The sequence below is a fragment of the Coenobita brevimanus genome, chromosome 113 (genome assembly GCF_032717465.1).
Source record: "Coenobita brevimanus isolate Jiangsu-jjx chromosome 113, ASM3271746v2, whole genome shotgun sequence".
Classification (NCBI taxonomy): domain Eukaryota; kingdom Metazoa; phylum Arthropoda; class Malacostraca; order Decapoda; family Coenobitidae; genus Coenobita; species Coenobita brevimanus.
In genome coordinates, this window is record NC_137066.1 from 19,927,591 (window position 1) to 19,955,016 (window position 27,426).

The following is a 27,426-nucleotide window of genomic DNA, read 5'->3' on the forward strand; positions in this document are numbered from 1 at the left end:
AGCCATCCACAGCACTTCCCTTCTATCCAAACCCATCACAATCTCCGCTCCCTTCTCTTCACTGGAAAGTCACTCCCTTCTGGCACAAGGAAGGGGTAGTGTTGTGGCAGCCCCAGTCCGCCACACCAAACCTATGTCCATCATCTCTATGCACGAAGCAATTACACTGATCCGCCTCACCACTAGGCTCCTCAGGATACCATTCGTCAGAGGTCACAGTGCGGTTGTCCAGCCAGGTTCTGTTTCTGGCACCCACCCACACACCTGTAAAGATGTGTAATTTAACGGCATTACTATTATTATTATTATTATTATTATTATTATTATTACAACAGGTCTGAGCAAAAAAATGTTCCAGATTTATTGCCGCTTTCCTATCAATTTCCATACACTGAATTTTGAAATTAGGCTGACATTTTAGTATCACGTACAGTCTAAGTCTCACAAGGCAACATAACCAGTTTCTCTCGTTGAATTACAGATCAAAACCTGGATCTGGCCTATGTATCAGCTTATGCATCCTCATGTGTAATATTCGTCATCTTGTGATAATACCTTACGTGATGGAGGTAACCAGTGTGACATTTGGAATTAGTGACACGAAAAGTAAATGAAACAACTATCATCATTTTGTACTTTGCAGACCTATGTAATTATTACAGGTCTGAAAGAACCAAAGGCTGAAGGCTTGCAATACTTATCACTAACTTGAACAACCACGAAAAGTGAATTCAAGATTCATTCAATTCGAGATCCCTGGACACACTGCGCTTAAGAGACTGAAGGTTATGGGCAGTGGGAAATATAGACAACAGAAGATAGCTGCAAAGGAAACCAGTCACATACATGAAGACTTGGGAGTACTGATTTACGCGTACATTTGAGCGTTCGACGGAAAGGGGAATATTATGGTACTATAGATAGTGGGTGTCCGCCAGAATAAATGAGAAATACAGGGAAAATACAGGAACTAAAAGTGACCGATAGACAGATGAAACTTTGCACAAAGGATGGGAAACCGAAAAGAGTTTGAAAGAAGTAATGCTAATGAGAAAAAAATAATAATAATCTCCACCCTGACTGAAGTACTCCCTAAGCCCGCCAAATATAAACAAAAAAGCCCCTGTAAGAAGGCAACAACTAAGTGGAAGTTAATGAATGCAGAGTCGGTCGAGCACACCCTAACTCTGCGAATCTGTTTTAGCAAGAAAAGTAACAAAACGTTTCTAAGTACGTCCTTCACTAGAAAAAAAAAAAAAAAGATGATAATTGTGATGAAAGAACGGGTTATATGTTGTTGAAGGTGAAGTTATAGTCATGTAGAAGACAGATCGGGTGGGAAAATGGACGAACTAAATTTTTAAGCTATTAAAAGATTCAAAGTATCTTGGATCCAAACAGAAATAAAAGCAGATCAGATGATAGGTGTGGTACAGATTCATAAATATGACTGTTGTAGTGAATGTTATAGATGCTGTGAAAAGTAAGTGGAAACTGAAGGGCTAAATCTTCAGCAAATGACTGGATAGAGCAAGATGTACAACTAAGGTCTTTGACAAAGAAGGCGAAGAGATGTGGTGAAAGATATTACCTTCATCTATAACATTACTCCTAACTCATCACAACAATCTCCGTAAATCAAGACTTATCAAGGAGCACTGAATGGGGACAAAATAACATTGCCTCATTTAATGCTAGGAAAACTAGTTATATCCAGTTTACTAACAGACAGATATTGCCTGATTCTTATATTGCCTTCAGTTCAACCAGTATACCAATCTCTGACTGAAATTCTCTATGTTTCATTTAACAGTACCCTCAGGTCAACCTCTCACACTAGATCACTTGCTGAAACTGCCTCAAAGAAACTTGGGTCACTGTGCAGAATTTGTAACTTCCTCACTGGCGAGCAGTTGGCTGTACTTTAAAAGAGTCACGTGCACTCCCAGTCCGAGTATTGTTCACCCTTGTTGAGTGGACGTGGTGAAGTTGCAATAAAACAACAGGACAAAATTCAGAACAAAGCTGTGAGAATGATTAATGACCAAGCAATTACAAATGAACTATCTCCCCTATAAGTAAAAAGGAATGTTGCCTCCCTTGCATTATTATATTGATAATTTATGTCAAATTCGCTGATGAAGTTACATCCATTGTGCCATCTCTCCACGCCTTCCCCTGTGCTACACGAGCATCTGCTAGCGCTCATGACAACTGTCACACTGCCATTTTGCAGAACTTCTGCCTATCAGAGTTCTTTTATACTCCAAAGTGCTTCCCTTTGGAACTTGCTTCCTCAGAATAGTTTCCCTCCAATTTTTAACCTACAGCAGTTCAAGTTCAACCGTTGCAGATTTGTACTGTGTATGGAAGACACCTTTAGTCTCGGTATGAGATCATTTTTTATTTGTTTTCCTTCCTCTTTCATCTTCGGTTAAAAAATAATTGTAAATAATGAACAAAGGGCTTTCATGGACTGCAGTATTCATGTACCCTACTAACCATTAGCACCAGCTGAACAGAGCAGTACTCCCAGTGTGGATGGAAAGCTGACGATAGGAAGATACCTACCGTTTCACCAGCCCTCGGAACTAGCGTCTAACCATCCCCCTTTGTTGAACTTTTTCAGTGTTTCAGTAACACAGCAAGTAGGCCAGCATACTCTCCTATACAGTTTCTTCCAGCTGTCAACGCCAAACTACATGCACATTACACGTCACACTTCCTTTTCTAAATTTAAAGAAATACTCGTAATATGGCATCTCAGCACCCAGCCTCGGAGTCCCTGTGGTGGGAGGGACCATAAAAGACCCCATCATCTGCCCCACTCCCGGTGACGGCCAAGAGAGATGTCTGGAACCACTGTCTAACTCACTCCACTTCTGCAGCATTGGCGACCTTTCCTCAAATTTTCTCTCTTTGGAACACCACTTCTCTTCCTGTAAATCTCAAGTTTTCTTCCTTACTGAAACACAGTTGCCTGAAGCTACTGTCTTCCTTTAAACCTCACCTTCTCCTCCTTACTGAAACTCAGCTGCCTGAAGCTACTGATAGCAAACCCTTCTCAGCATCCTTCTACTTTCTCTATACTCATTTCAAAGCCAAAGGTGGCTGTTGTGTACTGTATATATACGTAACATCGTATCTTGCTCTCGTGTTCCTGAACTTGAATCTTCTGAGTTCTCTACTCTCTGGCTTCGGCTATCCTGTCATTCTCTGACTAAATATATCTGTGCTGTTTACGTATCCTCTAATTCTACTGACTATGAAAATTCTTTAACTATCATGCTTCTAAGATGAAACACATTGTATCAATTTCTCTTTTCTCTGAAACAATTTCTCTTTTCTCTGAAATCAGACAAGTATGGCAATGTCTATAAGATGATGTAAACATACAAAAATTCTCCTAACAAAATAATTTTGGTGATGAACGTGGAAGGACTAATACCTATCATCTAAAGAAGGATAATTATGTCAGATAATTAACTGTTGCTTGGTCCCAGTCTTCCAGATGATTACGATCCACAGTCGTTGATGTTTGACGTTAAATCCAGTACCTCAAATTTTCTACCTTTTTACGATTTCCCTTCACCTTGATTAGCCTTCATCACTAGCTGCACGTCTGGCCATTCTGTAATTGATGTAATGGTCGCTGTTCTTCTAAATTCAAAGTCATCAGTTGCGGTGTTCCTCAGAGTTGTGTTCTGTTACCAACTTTCTTCCTTCTATTCATCAGTGATCTGAGCTGTACATGACGTCCTATCCACTCATATGCTGGTAACTCCATCTTCTGCGGTTCCACTCACTTTTCAGAGCATCCATCACAGCAGTTACTTCAGCTATCTTGAAATGAGACTAAGGCACAACTGGCTCCTGATTTGGCTGTAATTTTTTTATTGGAGTTAAAGAGCATTGTTATTTTTTAATGAATCAATAACTTAAAGTCTACATCTTTCAGCACAACAAGATCATCCACAGGAATATCCAGTACTCTTCAGCAGTACACAACTCAGTCTATCATCATCTCACAATATCCCTGGGATTTCTTTCGTTCGAGGTCTGTCATACAAACATCCGTTCTTTCTTTATCCATGCACGGCTGTTGAGATTGAAGATGATTTTCTCCTGTAAGTGTGGGGGAAGGGGGGCTCACACAAGACAGCTGTTCTAAACAGGGTGAAGGCAAAGGCTTCTTATCTCATCAGCTTCCCCTTCCATGACTGACTCCCATCGACTATTGTTTCTTTGCAGTAGTGTTGCGCCTTAATTCCCCTACTGTCACATTTTCAGAGGTCATAGCTTTTCAGAGCTGTGTGCTTGCATCCCTCCTCCATTACGGTCTGGCAACACACTCCTATGACTTTTTTGACCAACTCTTTAATGCAACAGTTAACCAATACTCTCAGTCCTTCATGTATGTACCAGGTCAACTCTGGAACTGTCTTCCAGCCTGTATCTATGACCTCAAATCTTTTAAATACAATGCGGCTCAGCATCCAGAAATTGATTAATCTTTAAGTAGCTCTCATTTGTTTAGCGTCCTTTTTTTTTTTTCCTTAGAAACTTTCAGCTTTGGTTCTTTCTTCCTTGCATAAAAAAGTAAGCTTATAGGAAAGCAAGACACAGGCATTAAGGAAGGGATAAAGGATCCAAATGGATGGATGAATTTTGCAAGGAAGAGCACATATAAATGGCTCCATCCCACCAGTGTTTGTGCAATGCATCTATGAGGAAAAGAAAATGCACAAGGTTTTGCTCGGGAGGGTGAAGACAGGTTTTCGAAGACTCAAATGTGTGTGAATTTGGTCCAAACCAATAGGCATGCCGGTGAAAGTTTTCTGATTTTCCTTATTACCTTCGCCATCGAAGTTGGAGAAGATTATGTATTCACCTATGTTTGTTCTGTCTGTCTGTTTGTCTAGATAATAATCTCCAAAAGTTCTCAATGAATTTCAATTAAATTTGGTGGAAGGGTGGGCCATGGGCCAAGAAAGAATTTATTAAATTCAGGGGCGGATCCGGATCCTATGTATAATATTTCCAAGAGTTCTCAATGAATTTCAATAAAATTTTGTGGAAGAGTGGGCCATGGGTCAAGGAACAGTTTACTAATTTGAGGGCTGATTAGGATCCTATGTATTCCACACAATATCTCCACGGATCCGGATCCGGATCCTTTTTAATGGCAATGGCACTAGCGGAGGTATGCGCTCTGAGTGCTTTCTAGTTTCTGTTTCTGTTATATGAAGCTTGTAAGTGAAAATATGGGTTGGAATGATGCTGGTGATGATGATGATGATGAACTCCAATGGTAAACGGCATTTTTTGAAAGTAGAATAATTGAGCAGTCATATAATTTTCTCACTTCTTATGCTACACCGTTCTTTTTAGCTGGTTGTGTTGGTGATATTTTGCCAGTTCTAACATGTAATAGTACGGCACGTAAACTAAGATGTTTAAGTACTCTTACACCGAAAATATTGTCAGTATCACAATGTTTACACCCGCAGTGGATTTTCTTATGGAAGCACTGAGCGGTTTAGGGAGCACTTCTAAGCAAATGGAATAATGGAAAATCAAAGACAACGCTTGCCACCCAGCTACTGGCTGCGTGTTAGGAATGGTATACCACCACCACAATAACCTGCATGAGAGACGGATACAGCAGTGACAACGACAGAAAATCAATCAAACACTCCACTTCCAGATCCCTGTGCATGCAATACACAGGGTGGTTCATATATAACGCTCCTTTTCCATTCTGCTGGGTGATTTCTCATGTCCTGCAGTGACGGCTCAGGCAGCATTATCAGTATTTATATTACATTCCTACTCCCACCGTCACACCCATAGCCACCCCAGCAAGCTAAGTCGTCCCAGCAACACACAAAATACATCCTGGTGAGTCTGTAATGGAACACTGTTTATGGGCCAGCCTGTCTATTGTTATCATGGGAGGCACACGTGTTGATCCAGTACTCACCTTTGTGTGGCATGTGGTCTCTGATGTACTGCAGTGCCGGCTGCAAGTCCCCAGCCACGAAGAGATCGCCTTCCCGGGAACGACAGTTGTCACGAGCTTCTTCCCAGGTCATGGGGGTGGGTTCCAGGTACACGCAGCCCCGCGCAACCAGCTCAGGGAAGTTTATGTAGGGGGCCGTGAGTCCTGTGTGTTTGATGTAGCTTTGTTGTTAGTTACTGTGATGTGTTATGTCAGTATAGTGACAGGCTGTACTTCGTTATGACACTGTAGAGTGGCAGGCTTTTTTCATTTTATGACGCTGTAGTAGGTGGATGGTGTGTGTTATGACATTGAAAAGTGTGACTGGATGCGATGTGTTAGCCAGTATAATGATGGACTATATCGATATGTATCATGGCACTGTAGTGAAAGGATATGACGTGTTGCAGCACTGTACTACTAAGATGTCATTGGCATGGCACTATACAGTGATGATAAACGATGTGCCATGGCACGGTACAACAGTGCTATACCCTATGGTATGTTATGGTTTGCAGGGAGAGAGATCGATGTGAGGATGTGAAGACCATGAAACAAGAGCTATATATATATATATATATATATATATATATATATATATATATATATATATATATATATATATATATATATATATATGAGAGAGAGACTAAGAAAAGAACTCTGGGAGGGTGACGAGGGAGATGTAAATTCTCTGGGTTTCAAAGCTGCGTTTGTTAGAGCATGGAAACGCATCACAACAAACTTAGTGGCATGGACATGTGGGTATAATGTACCACAGACAATGGTGGAGGGAAAATGGATGAGAAAATTATAACTGGAGATATCATGAAAAATTTGAAGCAATATGACTACTAAATATTATTTTCGCTTGTATCCAATAAAGATTTAAACAATAACACTAAAAGCACTGAGATTACTAAAGCAAAACTGGTATATAATTTTTATTTGCACCCCGGCACTAGTGAGAGAAGCCTCTCCGCGGTGACACCAATGTACAGTCAACAAAATAGGTATGGCACACCTGGGGTATGATGGAGGTGACAACGAGCGAGTTTTGTAGGACACACATGAATCTATTAACCTAGTACCTTAAAATACACAACACCCAGAATGTGAACTTTTGTGAGATTTCCAGCCTAAAAATTACGAAGGATAACATTTGCACACTAATTATAGGCTGCCCCATATATCACAATGTTTCGTCCATGTTTCAGAGTGATACGTGCGGTAAAGTGTGCGATACTTTTTGTGTAGCACCTTCCCGCATGCACAAATATCTCTTAACTCCTTCCATCTCCCGAAAGGAGGATGGTGAGCTACAACAGTAATGCAAAGCCACCATCCCAGATATACTCCTTCATTAAGGTATACCGGGAGGAAAGGGCATAACTCTGGAACTGATAGATGGAGATTCTGTGTAAAAAGAACAAAAAAATGCTATATCAACATACATCTAAATCTCAGCCATTGTGGAGCTACAGTTATTGATCACTTTATGGGTGCATTATATACCATTTTCGCCCTTAAACTCATCATTAATTATAACGGTTGAGAGTTTTACCAATGATGATATGGCGTTTGTACTCACAGCCCCTTATCTATCATTTCCCAAAATAATTTCCTTTCCTCCCAAGACGTAGATATACGTCCTGTACTGTACACCATTTTTGCACTATGTACTGTTTGATTTTTTCAGGATGACTGCCTTTCATTATTCTTTTCCTTTTGTACTCTAACCTATCCTAACCTAACCTAACCAAAGAACTAACTGACCAAACTAACCTAACCCGATACTAAGAAAACCGACCTAACCTAGACCTACCGGGATAAAAGAGAGAAAAAAAAAAGGAGGGGAAATGTCACAAAGAACTGGAGTCAATTACAGGGGCGCTGATTTCCAATTTGTCTATTATTTTTGCACTTTCTCTTACCCGGGAAAGCCTAGGTTACATTAGGTCTGTTTTCTTGGGATGAGGGTAGGTTAGTTTGGCAGTCCGTTTGGTTATTCTCTTAACTTAGGACAGAAGTTAGAAGAGAGAGAGAGAGAGAGAGAGAGAGAGAGAATGGAAGAATGATCATTGTGGGAAAATCAAACTTGGCGCTTAATGCAGAAATGTTATAGAAAACGGGAATCAGTCACCAGCTCACCCTATACATAGTACCTTGGTATGGGCGCAGTGATCCTTGGTGACACTCGCTGATGGTGCAGTTTAAATTCAGGTGGAGCTCTCCCTCAGTGTGAAGCTTGCCGTTCACAACGCACACTGCACAGAGGAAGGAAAGGTTCGTAACTGTCGCTCTGCTACGTCCTCTTACTGTGATATGAGTATGGTGATGAGTGCGTGTGTTGCTACAGGTTACTGATGTGTGAATAACAGCACACACACACACACACACACACACACACACACACACACACACACATTCCTGAAAGGCTGTCAGCGCATTATTCTGACAGCATTTGATCCATTTTTGTCCTTGATGACAGATGTGACAATACCTGAGCTTCTACTGCAAAGGATTCGGTTCAGTACTGAAGAATTAACGAGAAACTCTATCTTACTCTCAGGAGACTAAATATGCTTCTAAAAAAGATGAGACACCAGTGCTGGGCCAGGATCGAGTGCTTCATAGTGGATGATACAGGCTGTTGGTGAAACAAGTTCTTAGCAGATACATATACACTACTGCTGTTGTCAAAAATTTCATTAAAAGACATTTCTGCGTTTTCACTTAGAGATACTGTGGTAAAATGTAATGATTTTTGTACAGGATGAAGCGTGCCATATACCCCATCTAAACACTGTACAGTAGATCTCAGCACTGGTTTTGCTTTTTATAGATAGATAGATAGATAGATATAGATAGATAGATAGAAAGATATAGATAGATAGATAGATAAATAGATAGATAGAGATAGAGATGGACAGGTAGATAGATAGATAGATATAGATATAACTATATATAGATATAGAGAGATTGATATATAGATAGATATAGATAGATAGATAGAAATAGATAGATAGATAGATATGCATTTCTGTATAGATAGATAGATGGATTGATAGATAGATAGAAAGACAGATATACCTTCATATAATTCTGTGCATAATGATATTAAATGTCATGATTGTCGTTTCACCCTTATGCTTTTCTTGATCCAGTTGGCTACACAGTATCCGAGAGAGAGAGAGAGAGAGAGAGAGAGAGAGAGAGAGAGGACGTAGTGTTATGGGTGATGCGTTCTTTTCCTTATCATTAATGCCTATGAAATTTTCGGCTATACCCCACAAGCCTAGCAACCACAGTGGAGGGCTTTACCAGATTAACTCCTTCAGCCGAGATCCCTAACACTCTTTACTCAGTCCAGTGCTGTATAACAAAACCTTTTCATAGCACCATCCTCTTCTCCTTAACTCACTCTACCTTTCACTGTCTGTAAGCATTTGTCCCTCGCAGCTCTCACTAAACCGTTAAATATCGTCCAACGCTAAACGTAAGTACCGTATATTTTCAATCGGCACCACATCACATTATCACCTTTTGCCACAGCATCATTATTTTATCCTTTCTCAATACTAAGTCGGTAGCCTTGCCATTCATTAACGTTTACATATCTATGCAAAAATACCGTATCATAATAGTAAACAAGACGGTATCACGTGCTTTCAAAACAAACAAAAATAAAATAACACTCGACATTACTCAGGTCATCACTAGCTTACTTCCACAACCATAAAAGTAGGTTTATCATTTCTTGTATTTCCATCTTTTATACACTAATCAATCCTGGGGACATCACACTGTGTTCTCGCTCCAGCACTTACATTCAGGTGTTCATTTGCCCTCACACCTGCTTCTCTATCGTCATAAAACTCTTTGCAGTTTTAATAATAGTAATTTATTATTATTATTATTATTATTATTATTATTATTATTATTAAAACTTCCTACATTTCTGTGAGAAATTTTCTTGTTTTCGTAAATATTATTATTATTTCTGCTCAAAAAGTAAATGGCCAATACTCAGAGGCTCTCTGGCCTAGAGCCCTCACCCTCTGTCAGGGTAATCGACCAGCTGGCGGCTTCTTCTGGCCAAATAAAATATGATGGCAGTCCATCAACCGGATCACCGGATATTATTAAGAATGAAAAAAAAAAAAAAAATGGATTCTGGGACGCTCTCTCAGCAACCTCAAAAGCTAGCAAGCTGAAATTTCACTGCAGTATAGCCTTAAGACAGACGCAGTGCGGAAAGCAGTATGGTTTCAATCGGTTTATTATTCTCTGAGATTGCCTGGGGTCCGGATTTTCCGACTGTCACCTACTTTTCCATAGAGCCACCAAACTTGATAGACTCACTGACCTGTGACATGCACAAGGTTAGTGACCTTGACCTCAAGGTCCCTTTACAGCTCGGATTCTAGTAGGCAATGGCTGTGGGAAGTTTTTTTTTTTTCCTAGGACAATTCTACCTGGATCAAGTTCTCATCATTAAATTATATGATAATTCAGTACTCTGAAACCACAGAATAATTTAAATGTCTTTACTATTTAATGAACCCATTTAGGTGGAACTTCGTACGTATTTTCTGCACGTACTAAAACTTCAGCCACGATTTCATCAATTTTGAGGCGGTCTCCTTCAGTGTTTAAACATCACTGAACCCTATGATTCAGGCTGGAGACTATTCGTTGCATCTTTGTGGCTGGGTTGGCTGTATTCTCCCTAATAATGTTTTCTTTTACCTTATCGAATGTGTAAGGCTTGTTTTTTTTTTTTTTTTTGTTTTTTTTTTTTTACCTTTTTCCTTGAGCCGTTTTTAAAATTCCCCCATAGCCAGGAAAGAAATCCCTGAGTTAAATCAGCAGAATCAAAAGTTCGCAGTTAATTATCAAGCAAGGAATGATCGCTGGATGAATTCAATTGACCGACTGCTGGCTACTCAGCGCCGAAAGAACAATATTTTATTTCCATGATTCTTCTCTATTATTTCACAAGCCAGGGAATTTTTTATATGTAGTATCTGACTGACGTAGCGTGAAGATTGTATGTACCAAGTTCCATTTCAATCCATTCATTGATATCGGATATATTGGTGTTATTCTGGGGTCTTGGAGAAGTAAATTACCCTGTACAACAAATTTATTAGCATCTTAACTCACTGCTCCTGAGGGTGGCATCTAGTCGTGTGACCGTCCTCCTCAGTGTCTTCACCTCCTCCACCAGCACCTTGCGCTCGCTATCTGTTGATTATGGAGTAGTAGTCATTTTACTTTAACCTGGCCCAGACTTCTATCCGTTTACAGTAATTTCAAGAAGCTCAGTGACAGAATAAGACCAATCTATGGCTTTACAACCTTTCCATAGCACATCTTCTTGACTAGTGTTATTTTCTACTGCTCATCTCTTGTTGCAATTTAATAGTCAAGAAGGAATGATGGGAATTTTAGGCCAGATCTGAGTAAAAATGTTATAGTTTATATTAATGAAACATGCACACCCATGACCATAAGTTAAGGGGCACTTCTGCTGGCTTTACCAGTGGAAGGTGTTACATGAACTGTTTTATGTAATATGATGTGCACGACAAAACAGCACGAGAGGGATGGACACCCTCTGTTGTCTGGGGAGGAATAAGATATATGAAAAATAGGTTATGTGTCAGCAGCATGAAACAACCAACAAAAGAATATGAGAAGGAATGATACTGTCTACCGTTTGGGGAGGAATAATGATTGTGGAAGGTAGGTTATGTGATAGTAACATGAAGCACACAACAAAAGTGCACGAGAAGGAAGAATACCCTTTGTCGTCTGGGAAGAAAAACATAAATGGAAGGCAGAACACAGCAATGGCAAATTCCTGCTCACGACTGCATACTCTTAACAAAAAAGGATCCGAATTCAGTCAGCACCCTGCTTTACGAAATACACTGTGTGACTGAAAAAATCTGAAATCAGCTCTCCTCGTTTTATCTCTCTCATTAATGGTCACTACATCATAAGAGGTTGGAATTCTTGCTAAAAAGAGAGGGGGAGGGGGACCACACCCTTTGCCGGTTACCTACCCCGAGAGAGAGAGAGAGAGAGAGAGAGAGAGAGAGAGAATCAGTCCAAGAGGGCATTTTCTATCTAGCTGGTCAAAGAGGAAGAGGCCCTGGTCTCGTTGAACTTTACCTTGCACTCTCCTGTTACACACCACTGCACCACACACCACTGCACCATACACCACTGCACCATACACCACTGCACCACACACCACTGCACCACACACCACTGCACCACACACCACTGCACCATACACCACTGCACCACACACCACTGCACCACACACCACTGCACCACACACCACTGCACCACACACCACTGCACCACACACCACTGCACCACACACCACTGCACCACACACCACTGCACCTCACACCACTGCACCATACACCACTGCACCACACACCACTGCACCACACACCACTGCACCACACACCACTGCACCATACACCACTGCACCATACACCACTGCACCATACACCACTGCACCACACACCACTGCACCATACACCACTGCACCATACACCACTGCACCATACACCACTGCACCATACACCACTGCACCACACACCACTGCACCATACACCACTGCACGACACACCACTGCACCATACACCACTGCACCACACACCACTGCACCACACACCACTGCACCATACACCACTGCACCATACACCACTGCACCACACACCACTGCACCATACACCACTGCACCACACACCGCTGCACCATACACCACTGCACCATACACCACTGCACCTCACACCACTGCACCACACACCACTGCACCATACACCACTGCACCATACACCACTGCACCATACACCACTGCACCATACACCACTGCACCACACACCACTGCACCACACACCACTGCACCACACACCGCTGCACCATACACCACTGCACCATACACCACTGCACCTCACACCACTGCACGACACACCACTGCACCATACACCACTGCACCACACACCACTGCACCATACACCACTGCACCACACACCACTGCACCACACACCACTGCACCACACACCGCTGCACCACACACCGCTGCACCATACACCACTGCACCATACACCACTGCACCATACACCACTGCACCATACACCACTGCACGACACACCACTGCACGACACACCACTGCACCATACACCACTGCACCATACGCCACTGCACCACACACCACTGCACCACACACCAATGCACCATACACCACTGCACCACACACCACTGCACCACACACCACTGCACCATACACCACTGCACCATACACCACTGCACCATACACCACCGCACCACACACCATTGCACCATAAACCACTTCACCATACACCATGGCACCACACACCACTGCACCACACACTACTGCACCACACACCACTGCACCATACACCACTGCACCATACACCACTGCACCACACACCACTGCACCACACACCACTGCACCATACACCACTGCACCACACACCACTGCACCATACACCACTGCACCATACAACACTACACCACACACCACTGCTCCATATACCACTACACCAGACACCACTGCACCACACACCACTGCACCACACACCACTGCACCATACAACACTACGTCACACAGCACCACACACCATTTGCAAGACCATCAGGGGCGTGTATCATAAGAATGAAAGGAATTAGAATCCCTGCCCCTTTCGCTTTCAAGTTACAAAGTGCTCTCTCTCTCTCTCTCTCTCTCTCTCTCTCTCTCTCTCTCTCTCTCTCTCTCTCTCTCTCTCTCAGTCGTAGCAACAGGCAGAGAGTGTGGTGCTTTTTCTTTCTTTACTTCCGACTCCCTTTTTTTAAGACGAAAACCCTTGTCCTCAAATTGTCTATGCTCGCCGCTGAAGTCCATCGTTCCCAAGTGTACAGGTGGTTTTTGGCGAGAGTGTATAGACAGAGAAATAAAAATCTTCCCGAAGTTGAACGAATACATAGCGGAAAAATCGAACCCACTGAAACATGCATTAATAGAGACAGGGTTTTTCTCTGTATTACACCAGTTTCAAATCTTCTTCAGACGGGACTTTGAAGTTTGTTTTGCTTTTACACATCTACAAATATCATGAATCCCTTTAGCCTGAGGAGTCAATGGATAAAATCTTCCAAAAAAAAATGGAATGAAATTTAAAAAAAAAAAAAAAAAAAAAGTCCAAATACATGGGGATCAGATGAGAGTATATCTTACATCTTCGGCTCAAATTTTCGTGTAGATATCCAAAATAATATATAATAAAACACCGAAGCTAAAACTGTCAGGAGAACAGCCAGAATGGGACTGTTAAGATATGTGGGTGGCATAGGGTGGGCAGGATAAGACAGCCTCGTAAAAGATGTGTACAGTAAGGAAATCAGTTGCTGAAAAGGCAAAAGAGAGTGTGCTTAGAGAATATGGTCACAAAGGGGACTTAAAAGTGACTATAAGTTAGTCTGAAGGTAAAGGGAGGCAAGGAAGGTCAGGAAGAAGACTCTATGGATGGATACTGTACGAAAAGAAACGAATACGAGTAAGTGTGAAGTGAAGAAGAGTCAAGGAAGGCCAAGATGAGGGTTAATGGGATGTAATGGTTTGATAATTAATGTGAATGTGTGAATGAGAGGGGTGTGGAAAGTGAAGATGCAAAAATAAAGTCTGAAAGTCGGATAAAGACGGATGGATGAATATCAGGGGGATCCATACACAACGCTCCTTGTCCACTCCGCCCGGCAATTTATCGTGTGTTGCGGGAGCGGCTTAGTGAGTGTTACCAACGCCTTTCCTGCATCATTTATTAGTTTACTACTCCCACTGCCACACCCACGCCCACACCAGCAGCCATTAAGCATTGTTAATGTCTAGCCTGCATCTTTTATTTCTTTCCTACTCCCTCTGCCACACCCACGCCCACACCAGCAGACATTAAACGTCGTTAATGTCTATCCTGCATCATTTATTCATTTCCCACTCCCACTGCCACGCCCACACCAGCAGACTGAGCCGTTCCCGGAACATTAAAATCTCGCCAGGTGGGTGCGAGTGGAGCTCATAGTTAAGGAACCACACACTATGTAAAGAACTGCACATAACAAGAGTTGCACTGCCCTTTTAACTTGGCAATTGACGGAATTTTACCTACCCTACAGCCACTATGAAAGAATTTGTTATGAATCCACTGGCCTGTGAGGTAAAGGCAAGAATTCTAATGAAATGAACGAGGACAGAAGTGGATGTAGGTGGGTGTTATTGGGCAGTCTGTTGGTAGTTCTCCTCTTGTACTTCCCTTCTCCTGTGTCTGGATTCCCTCCCACCCGTTAGGAAAGGGAAAGAGGGTGATGATGATGATGATGATGAGGAGGAGGAGGAGGAGGGGGAGGAGGGACTCAGCTATCATTAACGTATCACATAAGTCTTGAGATTCTTCCTTGGTTATATTTTCATTCATATTACATTCGGTTCCTCCTAAATCCCTGCCTATATAGTGTTCCATCAAAATACTAATTTTCTCAGCAGGCTTGTATTTCAAAAACTACATAGTCAAGATTACTACAACATAATTCACACACACACACACACACACACACACACACACACACACACACACACACACACACACACACACACACTAACAGCATGTACAGTACGTTGTGTTTGGCGGTAGAATTACATAACTTCCCTCTGACTACACTTTTTAATAACCTAATAACCCAGCCTAACCTAACCTGACCTAACCTTTTTAAGTTATCTACGCTGGGTGTTAGTCATTTAACCAGACAACGCCTGGTGGTTTAGTGAGTTAAGGCGCTCCAATTGAGTGAGGTCTGTGTGGGTTTCATGTGAGGAGAGGCTGGGGTTTCTTTCTCGCGTAATGCCACTCAGGGAATGATGAGGCTGGTCACTGTTGCCTTAAATATCGGGACTGAGTATCCCAGCCCCTTCTGCCTACGCTCCCGTTCATATGAGGCGAAGTGGGATTGATGATGATGATGATGTTGATGTTGATGATGATGATGATGATGTTGATGATGAATATCATCATCATCAGAGTAATAATAATAATAATAATAATAATAATAACTATAATGATGATGATGAAATGTAATCACGCGCACATAATCAACAAGAATCACAGTGCATGACGCCAAGATACAGAAGAACTAGTGGTAAACAACTGAGGTAATAAATCTCGCTTCATTACGGACCCACCAAGATGCAGAGAAGGTACTGTTAAGCCAGAGACCAAACAAACCTCAGTACGGGGTCATTCAGGTACACAGGAGGTAACGCCAGGGCTGAAACCAACCTTGCTTCTCAATGGCTTCGTTTAGTTGTGTCAGTTCAGTGCTGAGAGTTGACAAGCCATCGCTGAGGAAGGCTGCACACTGCTCCTCGTCGACTGAAAATAATAGTAATAATATTAATAATAAAAATAATAATAATAATAATAATAATAATAATAATAATAATAATAACAATAATAATGATAATAATAATAATAATAATAATAATAATAATAACAGTTCACTCTCATCGTAAATGTCAGGACCAACTTGCCTAGCCCCGGGCTTCTGCGCTCCTCATGGGGCAACGTAGGACTGGATGATGGATGGATGGATGGATAATAATAAAAATAGTAGTAATAATAATAATAATAGTAATAGTAATAGTAGTAGTAGTAGTAGTGGTAGTAGTAATAATAATAAAAATAATAATAATAATAATAATAATAATAATAATAAAAATCATCCATCCATCCATCCATCATCCAATCCTACCTTGCCCCATGAGAAGCGTAGGAGCCCGGGGCTAGGCAGTTGGTCCCGACATTTAAGATGAGAGTGACCAACCTCACTTATCCTTGAGTGGCATTACGTGAGCAATAAACCCCAACCACCCCTTGGATATAAACCTTCACCGGCTCAATCCGATTGGAGCACAATAATTACCCACTAAACCACCAGGCGCCAAAATTTGGTTATATGGTTACCACCCAGCGTAGTAAATGGTTTCCTGGTGTACAGGAAACCATTTGGCTTGTCACTCAGTGTAGAGTCACCCACAGGCAGAAGGAAGAGGAAAGAATGAAGGAAAGAAAGACAGAAGAGGGAGTGTAAAGTCACCCGTAGGCAGAAGGACGAGGAAAGAATGAAGGAATGAAAGAAGATGGAAGGAAAGAAGGATCGAGGAGAGGACAGGGCAGACACCCGAGAGCAGCACTACATTGAGTGAGTGGATGGTGAGCGCCCCCACCTACCACAAGTAATAATAATAATAATAATAGTAATAATAATAATGATAATAATAATAACAATAGTAATAGTAATAATAATAATAATGATAAAAATAATAATAATAATAATAATAATAAAAATAATAATAATGATAATAATGAATAAATAAATAAATATGATTATAAGTAAATGCAAACACACACACACACACACACACACACACACACACACACTCTCTCTCTCTCTCTCTCTCTCTCTCTCTCTCTCTCTCTCTCTCTCTCTCTCTCTCTCTCTCTAGTAGAAGTACCAGCAGCAGTAGTAGTAGTAGCAGCAGTAGTAGTAGTAGTAGTAGTAAGAAAATAAAGTAGAACAAAGGTTTAATATATACTTAGTGAGTTGACTGAGAAAGAGAGAGAGAGAGAGAGAGAAAGAAAGAGAGAGAGAGTTTATAAAAATTTAACTTACACTCGGTGCGTTAAGTATCTTTCACAAATTCCCATCTAACCTATTTGTTATATTATTCTGGAACAACTTTCTTCTTATTGCAGAAAAGTAAGGCTATTACGGAGTTTGACAGCATTTATATAAACATCCTTCCATCTATCTGTCTATTTGTCTGTCTGTCTGTCTATACGTCTATCTATTGCCATCCCTCTTAATCCCGAAAGGAGTGGCCACAAACAAATCGCCTCCATGTCACCCTGTCCTCTGCTATTTCCTCCCTCCCACTCACACGCCCTTTCCTCTCTTTCTTCACTCCATCCCTCCAGCTCATCTTTGTCTCCCCCTTCTCCCTTTCCCCTCCACCTCACTCAAAAACTCTCAACTTGGCCTAAACTTGGCCTCTCTGTCTTAAAAGTTCAGCTGTAACTATAAAGTAACACTAGAATATGTTGTTAGTCATGATGAACTATTATGGAAACTCTCTTTTCACTCTAACTTGGCCCAAAATTGCTATCTCTCCATCTTAAACGTTCTTTTCTTACAATAAATTAAAAAAAAAAAATGGTGCTAGACACGATGTAGTTCCATGGAGAGAATGCAGAGCCGTGGCATTGTCTTTTTCTGCCACTGAGCTACGTGAAATAAGGTACAGGAGGACGGAAATCTGGACCAAGTTACGGTGAAAGACCTATAGGAGAAACAAAACATTAGCGCTCTTAACTCACCCGTAAATCGCTTTCTTCCATTGCTGGACTGTATACCTTCTGTAGCGAACCCATCTGGAGACGGAGAGCTGAGAAAGGTAAGATTTAGAGGCGTTAAATAAAGAGGATCATCATGCACTCACTTAATGTACTGCTGCCTACCACTTCCTTCACCTTCATCACCCTTTTTCAGTGTCTGCCCTTCCCTATTCCTATTTCTGACATCTTTCCTATCACTTTGTATTACTCTCCACATCAGATGACTCTACACTGTAACCCAGGAAACATTTACAGCGCTGGGTGGTAACTATGTAACCAAATAGCAGGGGCGATATGGAACGTACTATGGTGCCCTGTTTACTGAACGGAGAGACGCATATGCGGCGTCCATTAATTTTTCTGGCGGAGTGGAGCTAAGGAAGGTGAGAACGTTAGTCATCATCATCATCCTCACTCCCTTTCTGCCCCATATTAGGAGCGTAGGGCCGAGGCTAGGCTGCTCAGGCCTTATATTGAGGCAACGGTGACCAGCCTTACTAACCCTTGAATGGCATGACGTGAACAGTAAACTCCAACTACCTCTCAGATGAAACCCATATAGGCTTCATCCCGTCTGGAGCGTCTTGACCCACTAAACCAGCAGGCGTCATTTGGCTATATGGTACCCACCCAGCATAGGAATGCTTTGCTGGGATACAGGAAAACATTCTGCCCGTCACCCAGTGTAGTCATCAGGAGAGACAGAGAGAGAGAGAGAGAGAAACGTTACATATGTTTACTACGCCATTGATGCTGGTGAGGGACACCTTCACGTGATAGCACTGATGTTTATGGGTGGTATAGCTATCCGGTCATGCAAGAGTCCCTCAGCCCTATCCCTGTCTCCGAAAAGAAAGAAGATGGGATACAGAAGATAAAGCAGCTTCATTCTGCAGTCCATTGGGTTCACGGTTCAGATGAACTTGCGTCTCCAACAACAACAACTACTTACACTAATACCAGTACTATTACATCACCACCTGGGGATGCGCTATTCCTGCACCTCTAAACAGTGTCGTGCCAGTAAGTTAGGTTAAGATATAATATAAGTGATGTAAGATAGTTGTAATTTAGTCATTAAGAACAATTTAGTATGTGTGAATAATTATAATATAGTATTAGTGTATTATAAGTATAATATAAGAATGATTTTTGTATTGTAGAGATAAGTTAGAGGTGAACATCTATGTATTATGTAGTTCGCATTATTACATCAGCCGACCACACTCCCTCCTCCCCTCCGTACACTTCCCCCCTCCCTCCATAAAATACGCTGGTAGCCGAGTTTGACGAACATTTAAACTGCTTTAATTTTCATAACCTCTTGAGTAAATTCAGCGATATCTTTCGGTCTCAGTTCATTTTAGTGTTAGAAATGCTAACTGAGAAAGTGCCAGAAGGGGAGAAAGAGTCCATTATATCCTATATTTAGTTACCTCGAAATATCGATCATTGTGCGTTCCCACGTTTGGTTAACTGAAGGCTTGATATTAAGTGATGTGATCATTCTTGATACTACTCAAATTTTCTCCATCGTCGTGTAAGATTGATGAGATACGATAAGCTCTAAAGAAGTCAATTCCCAAATGAGTGTTGCGAGACATACTTGTTAACGTGAAAGCTGTAATGGGAAGTTAACATTCTCGAATGCAATCGGACTGAGGTATCCGAGGTTATATAAGGCGTGGGAGGGTGTATGACTGCGTGAGTGCGTGACTCACTCCACCGCCTTTGTTTGATTCGCAGGTCAGTGTTTAACCCTCATAATCTACCCCCCTTCCCTTGCTTTCACATTGAGAGTTACAGAGAATAGAGTGATTAATAGTGTGTTCAATAGCAAAGTTCTTGTGTGACTCACTCCACCGTCTTTGATTCGAAGACTTCAACATCAAATCAAGTCGGAATCTGCCAGAAGCGTCACCACACTTACATACCACACACTTCCCCCTCCCCATTAATTGTGTTAGGCAAATATCCAAATCATTGTACTTTAACCTAAGTCAAGGAGTTTTCTGTGTTTTAAGTCACAAGGGGAATAATGTAATCGAAGTGTATTTCATAAAGGTAATCTAATTCTCGGAAGTTGTGTAAATATTGCATTAGGTCATTTTGGGTCTTACCATTTATTGAATTGAGTGTTATGATCAAGTCTCATCATTGAAGTGAAAGTGTTATTGTAGGAGAGTGGTACAGGATGTATTATTGAGAAAATGGTCTTCATACTGTTTTAGTATCGTCCCTCCTCGAGTCCTTTGGTGACCAAGGAGAACGACGTCCACTCATAACTCGTATGGTCTTTCTGTTCCAAGTGTTATTAGACAATGTTAACCAGGGAAGTGAGTCTATGGATTTAAGCATTTATCTAATTTTGTGTATGATTAAAATCAATGTTAAGCTCTTTAAATTCGGGTTTCAACTACCCTTCTTTGACACGCGCAAGGTGTACTAGGGGGAATAACAACTCGAGAACCTAAGTCTACCTAAATTCATGGTAACCCATTCAGTATGCAATCTGATCCTACAGTTTGGACATAAGTCGGGTAAGCCATTGGTATCTATTTCGGAGTAAGGGAACTAAAACCCCCCAGTTGGTCTGGGTCTACACTAAAAACAGGCTAGGTAATTTAATGGCAGCCACGTTGGTAAGTAAAAAGCGTTATGCTCAAGCTCAGTATAGTGACGGCTAGCCATAAAGAATATCACGCTACCGTATCTACCGTCCTCTATAAATTCTAATACAACCTTGAATTGAATAAGGAAACTAGAACCGGCATAGAAACTCTCATGTGATACTAAATTCCCATTACCAACTGTCACCCTGGTAATCTCAACTTTAAATTCAGTGCGCATCCTGGTGATTTACACTCCATCGCTAAGCGGTGATATAAGAAATTGTTGTAAGAGGAGATTATCTCGTGTAAGGAGGTTGAGTGGCCCGCAAGGTGTGCTAATATCTGACTACTCACGCCCTCTCTAATAAGATCACGCTACCCCATTTCCCATAATTTCTAAATTTCTGATCATTACACTGGTGTCATTTATTGATTAAAATTTCTTGCATTACATCAGTACACTACTAATACCAACTCCTCAATGTTAATTATTACACTGCCTATATCATTCATTCACAGCTACATTGATTCAATCATACCTTAACTTCTGTACTTCCTGTTTTCTATTCGCTTCTCTAACACTTGCCTTCTTTACCCCTGCACAATTGTTGACTTTATACACGGGTTTTATTCGCCCCTGTGTAGAGTACAACTCTCATGTGTGAGGTGGCTCCCCACATGCAGCTCTTCTCAACAAGGTGGAGACAAAGGCTTTTCGTCTCAATAACTCTCCTCCTTTTATTTACTTTTCAATCCCTATCTCTTCGCCACACTGTTACGTCTTTATCTTTTTTCTGTCGCTACTTCAATGGTCACTTCTGTTTGCATCCCTCCACCACTACGGTAAGCGCGTAGCACCCGTCTGGCAACAAAATCTGACCTCTTTTCTGCTCAGCTGTCTAATGCAAGAGTCCAAGTCCTTCATGTATGCAACAGGGCAACTCTGGAACTGTCTTCCTATGTCTGCATATCCCTCTGCCTGTGACCTCCAGTCTTAAACGTATTGTGAGTGGGCATCTAGAAATGAGTTGATCTTGAATTTGTCTTTTTCTTCTTCTTCTTCGTCTTTGTCTTCTTTGGGGGGATCATTCTTGAGGGTTTCTAGACTTTAGTTCTATCTTCTTGGCATTTAAAATAAAAAATCATTATGAACGAAAAGGCTTCTGTTATCTGTATTTCCTATGTACTCCTCTACATACTCCACCAAAGTAACAATATCACTGCTGGACTCACCGCATATACCACAGCCCTACCCATTGCAATACGAGAGACAGTGAGCTTAAGTTTATGCAGCGTTGCTCTTGGAGGTGCTTAATCAACCTCTCTCTCTCTCTCTCTCTCTCTCTCTCTCATTTTACATCAACTTCAATCCAATGCGGCCGCCACTGTGCCGGTCGGGGTGTGCGACTGGGAAAAAAAAATAATAATAATAATAATAATAACAATAATAAACACTACATTTGAATAGTCGTCCTTCTACCGCCGCGGCAACAAAATGTCATTCTGTACACATCTATCTGTCGGTTACCAGAACAAGGGGCAACCTCCATCCGCTCACCTGATGTAATGCTAGCTTCGGGTAATTCTACACCGAGTGATAAGCCAAATGGTTTCCTTGTAACGCGAGAAATCATTTACTAAGCTGGGTGGTAACTTTATAATCAAACAGACAACTGGATGGATAGATGGATGAAAGAGAATAATATAACACGGCCGTCCTTGTACTGAAATAATCAACCCCTTTAGCACGACGGTTTTTCTGTAGTTTATATTCGCTTCCTGCAGATTTATTTAAAGATTTTTTACGTTGACGAAAGCTATACAGTATCTGACATAAAACACACACACACACACACACACACACACACACCGCTCGCTGGTGCAGTGGTAACGTTTCCGCTTGCCAACTGGTGGACGGGAGTTCGCGCCTCGCTCAGGTTGCGAAAAGTTTCACTGACGAAGTGGGTGGTTACTGTCCCCCTTGAGCAAGGGGACTGGTGTGTGCGTGTGTGAAGGTCACAGCCTTGCCCTTAGATCGGACTATATGAGCTCTCAGCTCCCTTCCGGGAGGGTAAAAGCTGACCATCACGACCATCAAGTGATCCTGACCGACCCGGTGAATTACACACACATACACACAAATCACCCAATCCCACACCCCATAAGAAGCGTGGGGGCCCAGTGCAAAGGTACCCACATCTCAACACGTAAGGTGAGCATGTACGACCTCACTCGTCCTTGAATGATTTTGCATGCGCAGTTAACTCCAGCCACCCCTTGCATGTAGACCTTTGCTGGCTACATCCTACAGTATCGCTATAACCAACTGGGGCAGCAGGCGTCATGTAGTTATAGGACTTCCACATAATGTACTCTACTCTTTTCATCCTTGCTTGGCCTGGATTCTCGTCTTTTTGCAAGTCCTTACATGTAGCTCAGTGGCAGAATTAGACAATGCTACGGTCCTACATTCCTATAGCACTTCTTTGTGACTAGCATCATATTCTAGTGTTGATATAGTGTTAGTGCTCAGTATTCAAGATGGAGAGACAATTCTTAAGCCAAGTTAGGGTAGAAATAGTGTACAAGGTTTACCAAATAACAAGAAACCGTTTGACCCGTCACTCAGTATACAGTAGAGTCAGGTAGAGGCTTCACTACATCAAGTAAGTGGATGGTACACGCTTCTAACTACCATATAATTAAATAAACAAACAAGTAAATAAATAAATGGATAAATAAAAATTTTCTGTAGATAAGTAGAATCAACAAAGGAACGCCACCCTTGTGAAATAACTAGATTGCAATGTTTCACTGTACAACTGACAAAATATGGAGACAGTATTCTTATGAGCTCTTGGAAGAAGAAAAAGGTGGAGGAAGAGGAGGAGAAGGGGGGGGAGGAGAAAGAGGAGGAGAAAAAAGAAGAAGAAGAAGGAGGAGGGGGAGGAGGAGGAGGAGGAGGAGGAGAAGAGAGAGAGAGAGAGAATGAGTGTGCCTGTTTGAGTGTGTGTGTGTGTGTGTGTGAGTGTGTGTGTGTGTGTGTGTGTGTAAAACGACCAAAAATTCCCCGGCAACAGAAGTGAACCCTTTGACCTTGTATAAGATATTTATATTCTGTTCTTTTCAATTTTCAAGCAAATCTGAAGCAACAGTAGTAGTAGTAGTAGTGGTGGTGGTGGTAGTAGTAATAGTAGTAGTAGTAGTAATAGTAGTAGTAGGAGTAGTAGTAGGGCAGCAGCAAAATCCCCAGGCCTATTTGAACATGAACTTTTATTACACAGTCCACCATCCTCTTCGGAGATAGGGAGGGAACTGAGGAACGTTTGTATGGCCGGGCAGCACCACCGCATGGCCATAGCGGTGCCACCACATGAAGGCGTCTCTCTCCACCACCATCCACGGCTCTCAGAAGGCTAAACACTATGGCGATTAACCCCTTCAGCCCTTTGACGTGTTCTTATTCTTCTCTTGCTATCTGCTGGTGGAGAGGGGCGCCTTCATTGGGTGGCATGGATACAACCAGGTGGATTCACTGCCCGCCTGTACAAAGACACAACCATCTTCTTAGTTCCGTCCAAAGAAAATCTACACCTGGGGAAGTACAATGAAAACCCTACCTCTACTAGTGAGTGTTTCAAATGGTTTGATTTTTTCCCTATATATTCGTCAATTGTCTTCGTACACACTTCCCTTGTCTCCCAAAAAGATGGATCGTGGACTGCAGGAGGCGGGTAGCCCCAGTCTGCAGTCCACTGGGTTTACTTTTCAGATGAACCTTGGACAGAACTACTACTACTACTATTACTACTACTACTACTACTACTACTATATTACTAATACTAATACTACTACTACTACTACTACTATTACTACTACTACTACTACTACTACTATTACTACTACTACTACTACTACTGCTATTACTACTACTACTACTACTACTATTACTACTACTACTACTACTACTACTACTACTGCTGCTACAACTACTACTACTACTACTACTACTACTACTACTCTTGCTATCACCAGTGGATTTTACTCAGGAGAGATCTCACGCACTGGTGAAATTAAGTATAGCCTTCCTTCTCCCTCACAGTACAAGACCATCTCGTTACTGGAATAAACGTGTCTGAAATTAGCAAGGATGGTCAGAGTTTTCAGGCAATGAGTTTTTTTTTTTTTTTGGGGGGGGGGTAGTGGGGTGGTGTAATCCAACTTCATTTTCTACAGGCTTGTGATTATCAGTAATAAGAGAACAATGTTATTTACCCCCCAAAAAAACTAGCAGGGTTCTCGCCGTTGTCCTGGTAAAGAAAAAAAACAACTATGACCGAGCATACCTGTCCTGCCTGGGATTCGAGGCCACCCCCTGTGGGAGGCGACCCTCGGAGTCCCATTTTACACGCTGGACTTACGTTTCTTCTTGGACCCATTTTCCTGGAGAAGTATTCCTTATGGATCTATTCTACCAAGGACCTATTCGCTTCATGGACCTAATCCTAATTGAGTAATAGACCCATTTTCCAATAACTCACCCTACCCACCCAGCCTACCCATCTGCCCACCCACCCCACCCATCTGCCCACCCATCTGTATTCTTGTTATTTTATTTGATTATATTCACCTTCTTGGCTTCTAATCCCGGCCAGGGCTGAGAACAGTTTAAAGATTTGTATATCGTTACAGCAGACTTCACTAATCTACCATAAGACCCGCTGACATGTTGTAAAAACACCCTAATACCAATACACCAGTCCTGGATGAGACAGCCCTAGCATGTGTTCAGTGTGGACGGTGGGTGTTAGCGCCCAAGTGGTGACATGTGGGCTTATTTGGTACGCAGGAGGACTGCCCGACCTCAGGGAACGTACTTTAAGCTTATGCCCAGAATAGGATGGATAAAAGGTAAAGGAGATACTTTTTAAACTGACCTGAGGGGTGCAGTCACCAACACACACAGTAATATAAGGATCATGTCGGAGTACACACGCTGTTGCTCTTATGAACGTCTCAACTAGACTGCTGCTGCTTTCGTCTTGTTAAGCTTGATTGTCCTTGGCGTGGCAGGCTTCGTACCGTACCATAATTTTCGTGCATAATATTCTTCTTGGTGTAGTTTTAATATTATCTTCCACGCATTTTATATTTTTACGAATATAGCGTGGACTGATATCATATAAGTAGAGATTAAGGTGTAATAAGCGGAATAAATCGCTGCAGATGAAGTGCTGACGAAATCTCTCAAAACAAGAACAGTATAGACGGTGACAAACGGTTCGCCACATCCTGCTACCAGTTCTACATTTTCCCAATGGTCTGCTTTCAAACAACTTTAATATTTGAAGGAATGTAACGTTCAACCACCAGTAAAAAGTAGTTGGCAGGTCCTAGATACAATAGTTCAAAGTTGGGTTGGTCAAGGTAGTGTTCGGCATAATTTAGTGGAGGATTGAATGTTTTCCTCCTTTCCTGGAAAATTTCCCTGTCTGGTCTTTTTCTTCCTGGTTAGATGCACTTTTTTATCGGTGCCAGTGTTGTATGTGGGAGAGGTGGGTGGGGAGAGCCTTCATCTTCACTCAATTTTTATTATATTAGCAGGGCACCAACGTCTACGCTACCTGGCAACTTCATTCATGGTACACTCTAGGCCTTAAGTTCTGGCACCAAACTTAGTACAATTTTCAGCCACAGATGACGCTTTGATTGTGTCTTAAAGAAGGGAACGGAGTCTTGAAGAGAGGCGTGAGTGAGGTGGGAAGGGAGGGTTAGTGGGTGGAGCATTGGCATTCATTTGTTTTGGGGATTGTGTGTGTGTGTGTGTGTGTGTGTGTGTGTGTGTGTGTGTGTGTGTGTGTGTGTGTGTGTGTTAATATGTCTCTGCGTCCCCGTCTCTCCTTAACAATGCTGTGACGATTCTTGAGAGAGAGAGAGAGAGAGAGAGAGAGAGAGAGAGAGAGGGAGAGAGAGAGAGGGGGGGAAAGGGAGGGAGGGAGAGAGAGAGAGACAGACAGACAGACAGACAGACAGACAGAGACAGAGAGAGACAGAGACAGAAAGAGGGCATTTAAGTTACACCTCTTACGTAATATAAACAGGAATCAATAAAATTTCAAATTAGCTACTGTATCTGGAATCCTCGAATTTCTGGTGTGTGTGTGTGTGTGTGTGTGTGTGTGTGTGTGTGTGTGTGTGTGTGTGTGTGTGTGTGTGTGTGTGTGTGTGTGTGTGTGTGTGTGTGTGTGTGTGTGTGTGTGTAAAGTTGCAAGCTCTCTTATGACTGTCCAAGCTTCGTGACCGGGTGGGTAGGCTGGTGGGTGGATGGGTAGGGTGGGTG

At 42.0% G+C, this 27,426-nt stretch overlaps 1 protein-coding gene across 1 annotated transcript; it reads right to left on the reverse strand.

Moving 5' to 3' along the window:
• LOC145418289 (uncharacterized) lies at positions 1-26,068 on the reverse strand. Its single transcript, XM_080286727.1, has 7 exons — positions 26,024-26,068; positions 18,457-18,524; positions 16,360-16,452; positions 11,171-11,251; positions 8,167-8,268; positions 5,984-6,166; positions 1-264 (listed from the first exon to the last, which is right to left on the reverse strand). Exons 1-7 carry the CDS (start codon positions 26,065-26,067, stop codon positions 59-61), a joined length of 777 nt encoding a protein of 258 aa, XP_080142853.1. The 5' UTR covers position 26,068; the 3' UTR covers positions 1-58.
• Between the last annotated feature and the right edge of the window lie 1,358 nt (positions 26,069-27,426).

Excerpts from the sequence above, each read along its gene's own strand:
- LOC145418289 (XM_080286727.1), bottom strand. The coding sequence starts at position 26,067 with ATGATCCTTATATTACTGTGTGTGTTGGTGACTGCACCCCTCAG. Across the intron at positions 6,167-8,166 it reads ATCACTGCGCCCATACCAAG|GACTCACGGCCCCCTACATA; the intron begins GTACTATGTATA and ends TCAAACACACAG. Across the intron at positions 265-5,983 it reads AGACCACATGCCACACAAAG|GTGTGTGGGTGGGTGCCAGA; the intron begins GTGAGTACTGGA and ends ACATCTTTACAG.